Raw genomic sequence first — 14,269 nt, forward strand, 5'->3', positions numbered from 1 at the left:
TCATTCAGGTATTAAGGAGCAGTAAAGCCTGCTGAAGTACAGTGTTATACAGGAGTTTCAGTTTAGCTCTCCAGCACAGGGGCTGGAGCAGTATTAGCATTAGCTGCTAACAGTGCTAAGTGCAATCTCTTTCACCGTTCAGAGGTGAGTATTATCAGCCTGTAGCCTGCATGTTTACCGTGTTAAAACAAACTACGTGGGTTGAACTGCTAGCTGATAGCCCTCTGGGTTACCGCTACACTCAAGGTTCCTCATGTATGAAAATGGAACAGAAAATAGATGTTCATTTATAGCGCGCGTTAAAATCCAGTACACCTTATAATTTGTGTATAGTATCCACAAGTAAAATCCACAGTTAAAAAAAAGTAGAAAACACTGTTTACTACCTTGTTTTGGTCTGAAAGACATCACATAATCTCATACTGGGGTAATAAAGATATGCCCATAGAGTAAAACTAATCTCAGCTTTTTTAAGCATGATTTAATAATATGCTTGTTTGAAACAGTAAAAAAAAAGGTTTATACAATGTGACTAACAACAAAACTCAAAATTAACAAAGTAAATGTTGCATTGCACTATTTTACACTTCAATTCAATTCAATAAAAAAAATACACATACTCATACTCGGTTGGAAAAAAATGGTATCTATGCATCTCTAGTCGTGATAAAATTTCCTATTGTATTGACAGTATTTATTTATTTTTTTTAAAGCATATTAAGGATTTCATCAGTGCTTAAAGAACAGCGACCCAACTGTACGTTTCATTACAGAGGGTGTAAAAAGTCCAGTTTATTTTGATGTTCAGCACAAACTAAATAACAATAACAGTACTCTGCATTAAAAAGAGTATTTGAATAGCAGGCTTTAGGATTCTTCCACTGCTGTGCATATTGTTTTTGTTTCAAAACACTGCAATAAATGTTATACATCATAAAAGTGTCTTTAAATATCACAATACAATATTTTACCCTATCCCCAAGCTCTACTTTAGAGTGAAGAGAATAATCTAGGATCTCATAAATTCTGGACTGTAAGTTGCAGTTTTTTGGAAACATGTCTTGCCCCCTACGTTTAAACTTATGTGTGGGATGTGATGTCATCTCCCCAGAGAGAGAGTGAGAACAGAGCTCCTGCGGCCAGGAATGTTCCAGCAAAGGAAATAGTTGAGAGTTAATCAAAATGTAAAGCAGATGCTGTTGGAGGGAGCACCCTGGGACATTTCCTCCTACATGGTTAGAAGTCCTTGCCCTTGTTAGACAATCCATCTCATTTGACAGTAGTGCAGATATGACAGGGAGGGGTGTTACATGCTCCATATGGGGAACTATAACTGCTTTATTCTTCTATAATCACTGTGCAAAAAATGGAGACAATCCCTTTATTTTTGATGTGGACCTTTTTTAAAAAAATGGGTACGATGATAAACAATTAAATTGCAGCTATTTGTATCTGGATCTGATACACAGTTCAAAATGCTGCTAGACTTTCGTTGTCAGTTAATTTTTATTAAGCCCATCATCACCCAGAATTAGCTTTCTATCATTTTTTACTGCAGCCAATGGCGTTTTTCACGTCCTCTCCTACAGGGGTTTGTTTTGTGGCGGCACAAATATGGCAGACAAGCAAAATGTCATTAAGTTGTGATTTTACAGCTTTGCTTTAAGTATAATTTAAATATAATTTAAACAGGCATTAAGAGGTTATTTAGACAGATACACTTCTAGAACAGTAATTATATTTATCACATGTTGAGTCAGTACCACTATAACTTAGTAGTGAGGTTAGCTTAGCTACTTACTTAATACTTTGTTCATATTAATGTTGCTAGTTGCATAACTAACTATAGTAACTATTGGCATGTTAGCGGTTAGCCTATTAGTCTGTTAGCAGTAAACCTGTTGGCCTATTAGCAGTTAACTTGTTAGCCATTTATTGGTTAGCCTGTTGCTAACAGGCTAGCTTGATTATTTATGTAGTTAGGTAACTAACTAAGACGAGCTTTTAATCATAATTGCTCAGAGGTCAGTCAAAAACAGCTGTGCTGAGCTGTCTGTGTATGTGATTTTAGCCTCATTTAGCTGGAACACGGTCACACACATGGTGGTTTAGCAGCTAGCCTGTTTAGCAGCTAGCCTGTTTAGCGGCTAGCCTGTTAGCTGTTAGCCTGTTACTTAACATTATATTGCTCAGTTATTCAGCTAACTAACTAAGAGAGGAGATTTTATAATCAGTACTAAAGGTAATTAGTCAGAAACAGCTGTACAGAGCTGTCTGACACTGTCTGGTGTGTATCAGTACTAGAGTCTAGTTTAGCAAGTTGAGTTACATAACCCAACACCAATTTCTATGTTCTCTCCATCCACTCATTCACGTGCTTAAGTGGCATTTCAGTCAGACAGAATTGTACGGTGGCCGAGAAAGCCCAGCGCAGTGCAAATTGAAAAGCGCTGCAAAAGCACAAAACACATCCATCAAAAATACAACACAGGCGCAGCAAAAAGAAAAACGCGCTGCAAATAGAAAAACGCGCTGCAAATAGAACCACAACACAACGGAAGTGAGTCACAACACAACGGAATTTTCCCGGGGGACCTTAAAAGATGCTGTACCAGCTGTGTACAAAGGACAATAAGTGGCAAACAAGCTTCTGAAAAGTAAGTTATGTTTATTACCTGTGATTACCACGGTTGTGTGCATATTATTAAAAGTTCTGCTTCACAAAACGCCTTGTTTGCCACTTATTGTGCTTTGTACACATAGTGAAGTCCGAGACGTTACTGAAGACGCAGCTTAGCTGGTACAGTATCTTTTAAGGTCCCCCGGGAAAAATCCGTTGTAAAATCCGTTGTGTTGTGACTCACTTCCGTTGTGTTGTGGTTCTATTTGCAGCGCGTTTTTCTATTTGCAGCGCGTTTTTCTATTTGCTGCGCCTGTGTTGTAATTTTGATGTATGTGTTTTGTGCTTTTGCAGCGCTTTTCAATTTGCACTGCGTTGGGCTTTCTCGGCCACCGTAGAATTGACTGTGTTCTGTGGTGAACAAATTGTTAGCTATCATGCTAGCTAAGTAAAGTACTGAAATTATCTGTACTAAACTTGTTTTAATGGTTAGACAAACGGAGTAATATTTACTGTACGACTGACTTAAACAAGTGCTGTGCAAAGAATCTAAAATATTAAACATATTCTGGTTGGTTTAACACTTTTTAGTTTACTAAATAATTCATTTTTTTTCATCAGTTGACTTTAGTATTAACATAACATGTGTCCAAACTTTTGTACTTTCATTTTCTAAACTTTACTAACTTCATTCCAACATTACAATGACAGGAAAAACACACAAAGCCTTTTAAGACAGCTTTCCTGTATAAGGAAGATTTACTTTTCACATTAATAAAAGGAATAAACAGGAAATCTGATCACAATGACTGGAGAACATCAGTCAGATCCACTGACACAGCAGAGTAATGTTTACTGAGTAACTTTCTCTTTCTGTTTCCAGGGTCTCTATGTCCACAGCTCTGTCTCCTCAGCAAACAAGAGACCTGAAGGAGGATGAGGAGGAAGAGGAGGAGGAGGAAAAACATGTAGAGAAGTTTGAGTTGGAAGTCAGTGATAAAGATGGAGAATCGCTGAATAAAGCAGCAGCAGTAGAAGAGATGTCTTCAGAATTAAAGAAATACACTGAGGTTCAGAAGGAGATAAAAACACAGGTCACTTCAGTCGAGGATATGACTGTTAAAAAGTACTCAACACACCCGTGTTTGGATTCTGGTCTGGAGCTTCCCGCAGGCATTGCTGATCACAATCAGACTGTAGAACACGGCCTCCAGAGCACAGGTGTGTACACATTTTCATATTGACCTTAAAGACCACATAGTGACGTGTTCTTGACAGACCTTTTAAAAGATGTCCTTCTGTCCTTTACTTTAACTCCTGTAGATCCTACGTGACCCATACTGAACGTCCTGAGTAGGGGAGGGACAATATATTTATATATTGATATCTCGCTTTGAACCCTATTTGAGTTTGTTAATATGTGGCAGCAAATATTGATATTTTTATTGACATACAGGCGTTCTATACACCCTAAGATTCCCTAAGATTATCATCATCTTCCCCTAGTACCTCCATGATAGCAAGCTAAAATTGTATCTGAGGCTACAGAGACGTACTATTAGCATTTAATTAAAGCTTGCTATAAAGAAAATGGACATATTGCATTAAAATTACAGTAAACAAAGATAATACAATGGTTATTATATTTTTTAACAAAGAAAATAATACATTTATATTTGTCTTTGGCTGCTTGTGAAAAGTATGAAAGTATTTTACAGCAGAACGTGAAGTGTGATTTGACTTATTTATTTAAATGACGGCGTCAGTACACATTAAGCAGCATTGTTATTTCATAATGTAAATGTGCCAAATTTAAAAATGGCTTATTTTCCTCTACAGTGTGAAAAATGACACAGGAAAATTGTAACATTCAGTCACTTTTTAATCTCTTGAATGATGTCTAATTTAAAGTAAATAAAAGTAGAAGTATTAGAGTAATGCTCTGTTTAAAAGTGGTATTGTATGTTTTCTTGTTCAAATCCAGCACTAGGCGTGAACCCAGAGGAGGAGATTAAATAAACCAAAAAAATCTGCTGCCAGACAAAATATAGCCACCCAGAATGGCAGAATGCCACAATATAGAAATTCTTTACTAAAAATTAAGTGATTTGACTTCAGAATTAATTAGCAGCATCTTACTATATTATCCTCAATAATATTTATAGAAACAGGCATGAATGTTAGGGATGTTAGGCTTAATAAAGAGCTTCAAAGCAATGTTTATTAAGTGCAAAATGTATGGACACAATGATTAAAATGACTTCAAACTCACAGTGAGTGAGGCTCCATTATGTCACTGAAACCACTGAGAAGATTGAAAAATCCCAAGCTTTTCCATAGGGTGAACCTGGAGCAGCTAAAAATGTGTTTTGTTGTGTTTAATTGTTATATTTCACATTTTATATAAACCAGGACAATATAATACAACACATAAGAAAAATGTCTGTTTGTAAGCAAATAACTTTTTCATTATCACTCTAAACATTTTTATTACTATCACTTTTCTCTATGGCTAATATAAAATGGAGAATCATGTCAGTGGTATGTTTAAAATTAAATTGATTAAAACATTAAACGGGCACATTTGTGTTGTAATAAAAGTGTTTTTTTTTGTGTTTTGTGCTAATTTGTGTGAATAAGAATTAATGAAAACATGATCAGAATTGAACAGTAATTGTAGGGAATTAAACTTCACACTAGGTGGCAGTGTGGTGGAGCGTCCCTCACTAACTTTAATAAACTCCTGAAGACTGAGCTCCTAAAAGAGCACTAACTCTCCTAACACCTCAAACTAACTAACCACTTCTGACCTCATTACCTGGGGGAACGTTTCCTACTCTATCCCACTATTACCCTTTGGCCTTCAGTTCCTGCACAATTTGTTTTGCCTTGAAGGCATCCACTAAATGAAATGTAAGGTAAAGTTTTTCTACATTTTTCGGGCGGCACGGTGGCGCAGTGGGTAGCACCCGGGTCTTTCTGTGCGGAGTTTGCACGTTCTCCCCGTGTCTGCGTGGGTTTCCTCCGGGTTCTCCGGTTTCCTCCCACAGTCCAAAGACGGCACGTTCAGGCTAATTGGGACTTGATTGAAATTGCCCCTTAGGTGTGAGTGTGTGAGTGACTGTGTCTGTACTGTTACCTGCCTACGAGTCCTCGTCTGAGGACGAGATCATAGAACCTTGTGAATAAACGATACCTGTCCTGCCACGAAATAGCTGACGAGCTGATGTGGCGTTAAACTCGACTAACCTAACCTAACCTAACCTTTCTACATTTTTCTACATATTTATGTCAGAAAATAAGTACATTTTGTCAGTGGGAAAGTGATTAAACATTTATAAACTTTTTTTTCCCCCTCAATTGCTTTATCTAAACTAGTGCTGGACGATATGGCCAAAATTTATATCACGATATATTCCTTAAATTTCGGTCGATACGATATAATTTCGATATCGATATAAATACTTTGAAGGCCTCAGAAAACTGCTAAGAAGCCCTGCAATCCCTGCAGCACTGCGAATTTAAATTATTATATAACTGTGTATTTGCACTTTTTGTATGGCTGGCATCAGATACCCTCATTATATGCACGTCTGTCCATCCATCCATCCATCCATCCATCCATCCATCCATCCATCCATCCATCCATCCATCCATCCATCCATCCATCCATCCATCCATCCATCCATCCATCCATCCATCCATCCATCCATCCATCCATCCATCCATCCATCCATCCATCCATCCATCCATCCATCCATCCATCCATCCATCCATCCATCCATCCATCCATCCATCCATCCATCCATCCATCCATCCATCCATCCATCCATCCATCCATCCATCCATCCATCCATCCATCCATCCATCCATCCATCCATCCATCCATCCATCCATCCATCCATCCATCCATCCATCCATCCATCCATCCATCCATCCATCCATCCATCCATCCATCCATCCATCCATCCATCCATCCATCCATCCATCCATCCATCCATCCATCCATCCATCCATCCATCCATCCATCCATCCATCCATCCATCCATCCATCCATCCATCCATCCATCCATCCATCCATCCATCCATCCATCCATCCATCCATCCATCCATCCATCCATCCATCCATCCATCCATCCATCCATCCATCCATCCATCCATCCATCCATCCATCCATCCATCCATCCATCCATCCATCCATCCATCCATCCATCCATCCATCCATCCATCCATCCATCCATCCATCCATCCATCCATCCATCCATCCATCCATCCATCCATCCATCCATCCATCCATCCATCCATCCATCCATCCATCCATCCATCCGAAATACTACTGTCTGAAAATTTAATTTAAGACATTGAAACCTCCTTTCACAAAAACTTTAATACTTTAGAAATAAAAGTAGTCAAAATAAATCAATGCTCAATATTATTTGCATATAGCAAAATAATAACATGACATCCCTGTCAAACATAAGCCTATATTACTATTACCAATAAAAATAACTTTAAATTACAACAGAGGCAGAGCTTCTTATTCTTTGTGAACAAATTTAACAGATTAAAACAAAAGTGTGGGATATAGAATACAAGAAGCCTTTATATACGTAAAAGCAACAAGATTTTCCCGTCAAATAAACAAACCTACAGGCTTTATCAACTATGAATAACTTAGTTACAACATAAGCTATAAAAGTGCTTCAGTCAGTATAAGAAAAATATTGTATGTAGTGGAGTTGCTTGAAGTGGTGGAACAGTTTAGATGTATTAACATTACCGCTGCTGGTCGGCTGCACTCTCCGGCACAATTTGCAGCAAAGTGGCAAGGGAGCGGACCCGCGGCCGGCCTCGAGGACCCGCGGCCGAGCGAGCGGACCCGCGGCCGGCCTCGAGGATCCGGGGCCGACCGAACCGAGTCTACCTTAGCCTTGGATCCGCTCGTCCAGGCTCCGTTTGTCTCCAGCGCGAGACATTTTTGCTGCGTAGCGAAGCGGACCCGAGCCTAGCCATTTTAACCTAGCCTTGCCTAGCCTAGCCTATTTGGCTACGTGCCTGTGTGGTTACGTCATCACGCACTGACGTAGCCCAGCTACGGGGGCTGAATGTGTTGAGCTCTGCGGCGAGCTGACGCCAGTAAAAAACGCCTGTCCGTGATTCTAATACATATCGATATACCACAAAACTGATATCACCGTTATTGAAACATTTCTTATCGCGATAAATACCGATATCGAATTATTGTCCAGGCCTAATCTAAACCCATTCATTTTGGTCTCACTCATTAGTGCCCTCTGGTGGTGACACAGACCTGTAAGAGATTGTTAAGTGACTACTGTCCCCTCTGTTAGAGATTGTCTGGATGAACCTTATTTCCTGTCATGTGTTCATCTACCCTGTTATAATGCTGCTTGACTGGGAGGAAGTGTCATGGTGGACAGTTTTATCAAAACGTGGTTAACCAAGTGTTCATGTTGACCATGTTCTGCATTAAAGATGCATTTACAATTTTCTAAAATTATTTTAATTGCTGTGATATAATAGATTATACTTAACGTGGCAGACCTCAGATATGGTGAAACCCCATTAGACACATTACCTAAAACTAAGCATGAAATATACATTTTTATACCGTTTGCATAAAATTTAAACATCTATGCTGTGACACAGAAGATAGAACACCTCTATTTTTTCCAGTAGCAGTGCTGTTTGGCCCAGATGAGCTACTTTTGTATTTCTCATCTAAGCAATGACCTTATTACTGCACTTCACTATCAAACCTCTTATTCTTCTCTTTACTGCTGAAACTGAGACTCAGTCCAATGTTAAGCTAAAGAGCTAAAGCTGTTACCATGTGGTTGAGCCAGACCTGACTTAGTACTCACCACTCTTTTGCTTCATCTGTAATTTCTCTCTAAAAAAAAAAAGACTTCTTCTTTTAAAAGTTACAGAGTTCTCTGTGTTTCTGTGTCTTTTTCTAGTTATTATGATGAAAGTGTAAATGTGTTGTGTATAAGTGTTTAAATTCTGCAGTAGAGAGTGCAGTAACACAATCTGTTTCAGCTTTATATACTACATATAATTTGACTACTAATTTCTTTTTGTTTTTTCAGTTTTTTAGTTCATTTGTTTTCCTTAGTTCATGGTTTACTGCGAAATATTGTACACTGGATTTTGTATAATTTCTGGTTATTACCTGCAGTGTTCTAACTTTTGACTGGTAGTGTATATTCATCTATTCATATTATTTCATTATTTCATGATAAATGGACCTGTTAGGCTGTTCCACATTTATTTGGAATTCAATCAGACATTTTTACGCTGATGTTCATTGTGAAGATTTTCTTTATCCTGTTACTGTCAGTGTTACATAGATAAGAGGTGTGACAGTGATATGCAGTATGTTCTTCGGCTGCTGCTGCTGCCGAAACTCACAGCCAGTCAGCATTTCATTGAAATCCAGGAAGAATTGAATGAGTAATTTGTTGTGGATTGAGGTGTGTGTGTTGTGGGATTTGGCAGATTTGACTGTGTGCCAACTCTAACAAACCCGTTACGTAACGAGCGTGGCTTACATCAGTTCCACTGCCAGTGTGTGTTAACGTCCCACACTCAGGTAATATAATAGGCCTTTTCTGTTAACGGCTAAATAAGACTCCAATTGAGCTTCAGTTAAGCAAAGTGAGGGAGGAGACCCAGACTGGTTCAGAGTTCAGGAGCGTTCAGTGTCAAATTCTGAAAGAATGAAAACCACCCCACTGTTGTGTGGATTTTTGAATGTGCTGAGATCTGCTACTCTTGCTGTACACAAACTATATAGCCAAAAGTTACAGTGTTAATTAAAATTAAAATTAAAATTAAGAGTGTTAAACGATGAATATTCTGCTGTAGTTGCTTCTGCTCCTCAAGAAAGTCTATTTTAACAGAAAATTGCTATAAAATTAAATTGAAACATTAAATTGTTTTTTTTTCAATATTTTAGAATGTTTAGTGTTGTAAATTAATACTAAAGGAGGGTACAAAACTACTTGCTAAGTGCTAAGACTTTGCTGCCCAGAGTTGTTGAGGAAACTTGACTCATCTGTGTTGTATAACGCTAACTTGGCAGAGACAGAGCTAGTCCTGCTGATGGAATTATAAAAGCAGTGATGGTGAGGGTTTATTATGTGTGAGTAGTTACTTCTTTCATTGCTTTAGTTTATTTTTATGTACAGCGGTGTGAAAAAAGTCTTTGCCCCATCATGATTTCTTATTTTTTTGCATGTTTGTCACTTTTTAATCATCAAATACGTTTAAATATTAGTCAAAGACAACACAGGTAAACATGAAGGTTTCTATTATTATGCAAGAAAATTATTAAGGGAGAAAAAATCCAAACCTACATGGCCCTGTGTGAAAATGTTTTTGCCCCCCAAGTTAAAACATAACTGTGGTTTATCACACCTGAGTTAGATTTCTCTGGCCAACCCCAAGCCTGATTATTGCCACACCTGATTTCCATTTTAATAAATCACTTAAATAGGACCTGCCTGACAAAGCAGAGTAGGCCGAAAGATACTTAAAATTTAGACATCATGTCAATATCAAAAGAAATTCAGTGAGAACAAATGAGAAAGTTGTGATATATCAGTCTGGAAAAGGTTATAAAGCCATTTCTGAAGACTACAGAACCACAGTGAGAGCCATTATCCACAAATGTATTCCAAAAGGTAAAAAAAGTGGAACGTTAATGGACCTTTCCAGGTGTGGCCAACCGACCAAATTTACCCTAAGAGCGCAGTGATGTCTCATCCAAGAGGTCACAAAACAGCTCACAACAACAACCAAAGAACTGCAGGCCCTACATGCCTCAGTTAAGGTCATGACTCCATCATAAGAAAGAGACAGAAAAAGCCTTCATGGCAGAGTGCCAAGACAAACCCACTGCTGATCAAAAATAACATTTAAGGCTTGTCTCAATTTTGCCAGAAAACATCTGGATGATCCCCAAGACTTTTGTGAAAAATAGTCTGTGCACTCTTGAGACAAAAGTTGAACTTTTTGGATGATATGTGTCCCATTACATCTGGCATAAAGGGTCACCGCATTTCAGAAAAAGAACATCATACCTACAGTAAAACATGGTGGTGGTAGTGTGATGGTCTGGAGCTGTTTTGCTGCTTCAGGAACTGGAAGACTTGCTGCGTTAAATGGAACCATGTAATCCGCTGTCTACCAAAAAATCCTGAAGGAGAATATCTGACCATCTGTTTGTGACCTCAAGCTGAAACAACTTGATACAAAAGCAGGACAATGATCCAAAACACACCAGCAAGTCCATGTCTGAATGGCTGAAGAAAAACAAAGTAAAGACTTGCTCAAAAACCCTCCAATGTGACAATGTATGAAAAATGTGGATATGCCAGATTCTAGTTAATACTCAGATTACATTCAGTGCTTCTCATCACTGTCCTGTTTTTTCCTTGTTGAATAAAGTCAGGAAAAAAACAGAGAGAAATATGTGTATTTATTCAGCAGTTTGATCGTAATCCTGAAGGCTTTAAATGACAAAGGTGGATTTGTGTGTTTCTCAGTTTTTAAAGCACTGTTCACTCTTTTCAGTTTTCAGTGCATATGCTAATGCTTTTTAATGCTTGTTTGGGATAACTGAGTAAATATTTTAATCATACTTTTTATTTTCTTACAGGAATGCCGTCCTCTCCAAGCCCAAAGCCAGCCCAGTAAGTAGTCTGATGTATAAAAACACTATAGCATGCTTTTGGAAGCATACTGACATTGTATTGTTGCATAAAATATGTTTTATTTTAAAAAAGTTAAACAAGAAATGCAAGTATTTCTTGCATAATTGTCATGGGATCATTATAAATTTTAATTTGAACAACAGTTACTAGCCAACAAGCCGACACTGTTCATATTAAATAGAGCAAATATAAATAATATTTTGCATTGTCTAATGGGAGAAAATGTCTTTTTTTAATTTTTTTTTTTAGAAAAAAACATTTGTGATGCAAGATAATAATTTACATATTTAATATGTCCTACATTCATATCCTCAGAAGATCAGTAAGGTAATTTTACTTACAGCATGTAAAGATGTCCGTTTCAGCCTGATCTAGCACATTATCTTCATCAAACTTCTAAGACCTTCTAAACCTTCTGATTAGTGTAAAAACAAATAATTATCTTTTTACATAATGTAGTTTCTGGGAAAAAATAGTTTTATATTCCGATAGAACACAATGAAGTCGCAATTAGTAATGATGTGCAAAACCCCTTTGAGCAATGTGGCCCATTTGACGTGCTGCATCAACACAAAGACATAAAGTAAAAAACATAAACCTTTACTGTATTCACTGTTCATTTAAATTCCATTCCCATTTTTTCTATAGAAATGAAGCCAAAATTCTGTGAGACCAGAAGCAGAACCAGATTCACCTACACATTTGATAGACCTCTTTTTTTTCACAAAGGGCAAGTGTCTCAGGCTGCATTCATTGAGTTTACAGTGCAGCCTAAAGCCCCAAAGGCAAAAGTAAATTTTTCCATTGGATTCCCAGTTTGTCAAGTTAGTGTAATGTTTCAATAAGAAAGCACCTGTGTTGCGATGCTCATTGCTATCTTGTCTATTTTTACTCCTTGTGCTTGTGCAGCAGAGCTGCATATATGTCTGCATATATGATATATGAATATATCTGCACCGATATCTGCATGGTGGTCTTGTGTTTAGGTACATTTCTAAATTATTGCTGTCTTGGCAATGGAAGTTGCACCACTGATTGTTGACGTCTGCATTGTTCTTAGTTAGACGTTCATTGCCATCTTGGAAGTGAAGTGTCAACACAGACATTCCCAAGGTGTGTACTATTAAGGGGAATTGCAAGTGACACGCTGATTGGTTTATTTTACATTATGTCCAAAACATAATGTAAAATAAACATATGGTTAAAACATATGGTTACTTAAGAGACTTAGTCTTATATGTCTCTTGAGCTTTTCGAGCTATGCAAGGTGTACTTTTTCTGTTGTTACGAGAGGAACGATACACTGACACGCCCTAAATCAAGCTACGTGGTGCATGGTTGATGTCTCGCTAAAATATTGAGATTGATGAGGCCCTAAAAGTAGAGTTCATGGATTTTATTATAGAATTAATTACATTTAAATTAAACTATAGTACCACCTCTGCTCTGTTTACCCTATGGACACACTGAAGCTACTATGATCGTGTTTTTTGTGAAACCGTAAGAAAGCATAGTGATCAAAAGAATTTATATGTAGAAACAAAAGTTTTTGTATATTAAATAATAATCTTAAAATAATAATGTTTTGTTTGAAGGCAGGTTTTAGTGAGTTTTTATTTATAGAGCTAGTGTACTTCAGATCTGCAAATATCTTAGCTTACTTTGTGGCACTGTCTGAATGAGTGAGTTGTTTTATCGAGGCTCAGCTGTACTGATTCAGGCTGCCACTGCTGTTCCTGTGGGCCTTCCTGCCTTGAAAGATGAGCCTAAATGAAGCTGCTTTAGCTCCTTCTGGTTCACTGTTTTCGCTGAATGCACGTTTCCTCCACTGATGTCGATAAGTCACTATAGGCCAGAGCTATCAATAGCGTTTTCCACAGATGCCCTGTGTGTCAGCAGTCTGCATCTGCACTCTCAGAAGGTCAAACACAGTTCTCGTTCCATGATTAGAACAGCTCTACAGCTGGTCAATGACATTTATTCTTATTGTGATAAATTATAACACAGTCCGTCACAATTCTGAGATTATTGTATATCTTTAAAGAGACAACAAAAAGAGCAAAGTTATTATAACTGGATTTAGTGAAACACTGAATTTGTTTGTACTCTCAATAGTGTTTTAAAAATGAGCCAACACTGGGTCTTTCATGTCAGTGTAAATAAGTATTTTTTCATTATTTTAAAATGTTCTGCATTAAGATTAATACTAAACTCATCCAAACTATGAAGACAAACATATGGCCCTTATTTTGGTAATCTAAAAGTGTCGTCAATCGGAATATATATTTATAAGATTCTTCAAAGTAGCACCTTTTGCTTAGATGACAGCTTTATACATCTCGGCTGGATTTTCTCAGTCAGTTTTATGAGGTTTTATGAGGTTTTATGAGTCACCTGACATTCAGGCTTTCAGTTAACAGCTGTGCTGAACTTGCCAAGAGTCAATTACTTGAATTTCTTGTCTCTTAATGTGTTTGAGAGCATCAGTTGTAAAGTTGTGAAGAGGTAGAGTTGGTTTACAGTGAATAGATCTATTTGAGTAATGTTCTAATCCACGTTATGACAAGAACTACTCAACTAAGTAAAGAAAAAAAAAATACTTAAAGAAAAAAAAAATCTGTCCATCTGGGGAAAAAAAAAACCTCAAGAACTGTTATAATGAAACTGTCTCTTATCAGGATGGCTACAGGAAAGGAAGAGCAAGAGTTACCTCTGTTGTAAAGGTTATCAGAGTTACCAGCCTCAGAAATCGCAAGTTAACAGCTCCCCAGACAAAAGCACATAAATGCTTCACAGAGTATTTTAGTTTATCACTTCAAAGTTTAGTAAATGATTCCTATTTGGAAAATGGGATGTTTGTCGTTGATTTATATGGGGATGGGAGGAGCTATGCATCTTACTGCAACCA

At 37.5% G+C, this 14,269-nt stretch overlaps 1 protein-coding gene across 4 annotated transcripts in view; it reads left to right on the top strand.

Annotated features, from left to right (window-relative positions):
* Positions 1-14,269, top strand: part of arhgef10la (Rho guanine nucleotide exchange factor (GEF) 10-like a) — a 288,915-nt gene that overhangs the window by 20,364 nt on the left and 254,282 nt on the right. For all 4 annotated transcript variants that reach the window (XM_049471703.1, XM_049471702.1, XM_022682351.2 and 1 more), the window contains exons 2-3: positions 3,504-3,841; positions 11,307-11,340. In XM_049471703.1, coding sequence (XP_049327660.1) covers positions 3,511-3,841; positions 11,307-11,340 — 365 coding nt within the window. In that variant the 5' untranslated portion in view covers positions 3,504-3,510. The remainder of the gene's footprint in view (positions 1-3,503; positions 3,842-11,306; positions 11,341-14,269) is intronic.

This window comes from Astyanax mexicanus, chromosome 24 (genome assembly GCF_023375975.1).
Source record: "Astyanax mexicanus isolate ESR-SI-001 chromosome 24, AstMex3_surface, whole genome shotgun sequence".
NCBI classification, from domain to species: Eukaryota; Metazoa; Chordata; class Actinopteri; order Characiformes; family Acestrorhamphidae; genus Astyanax; species Astyanax mexicanus.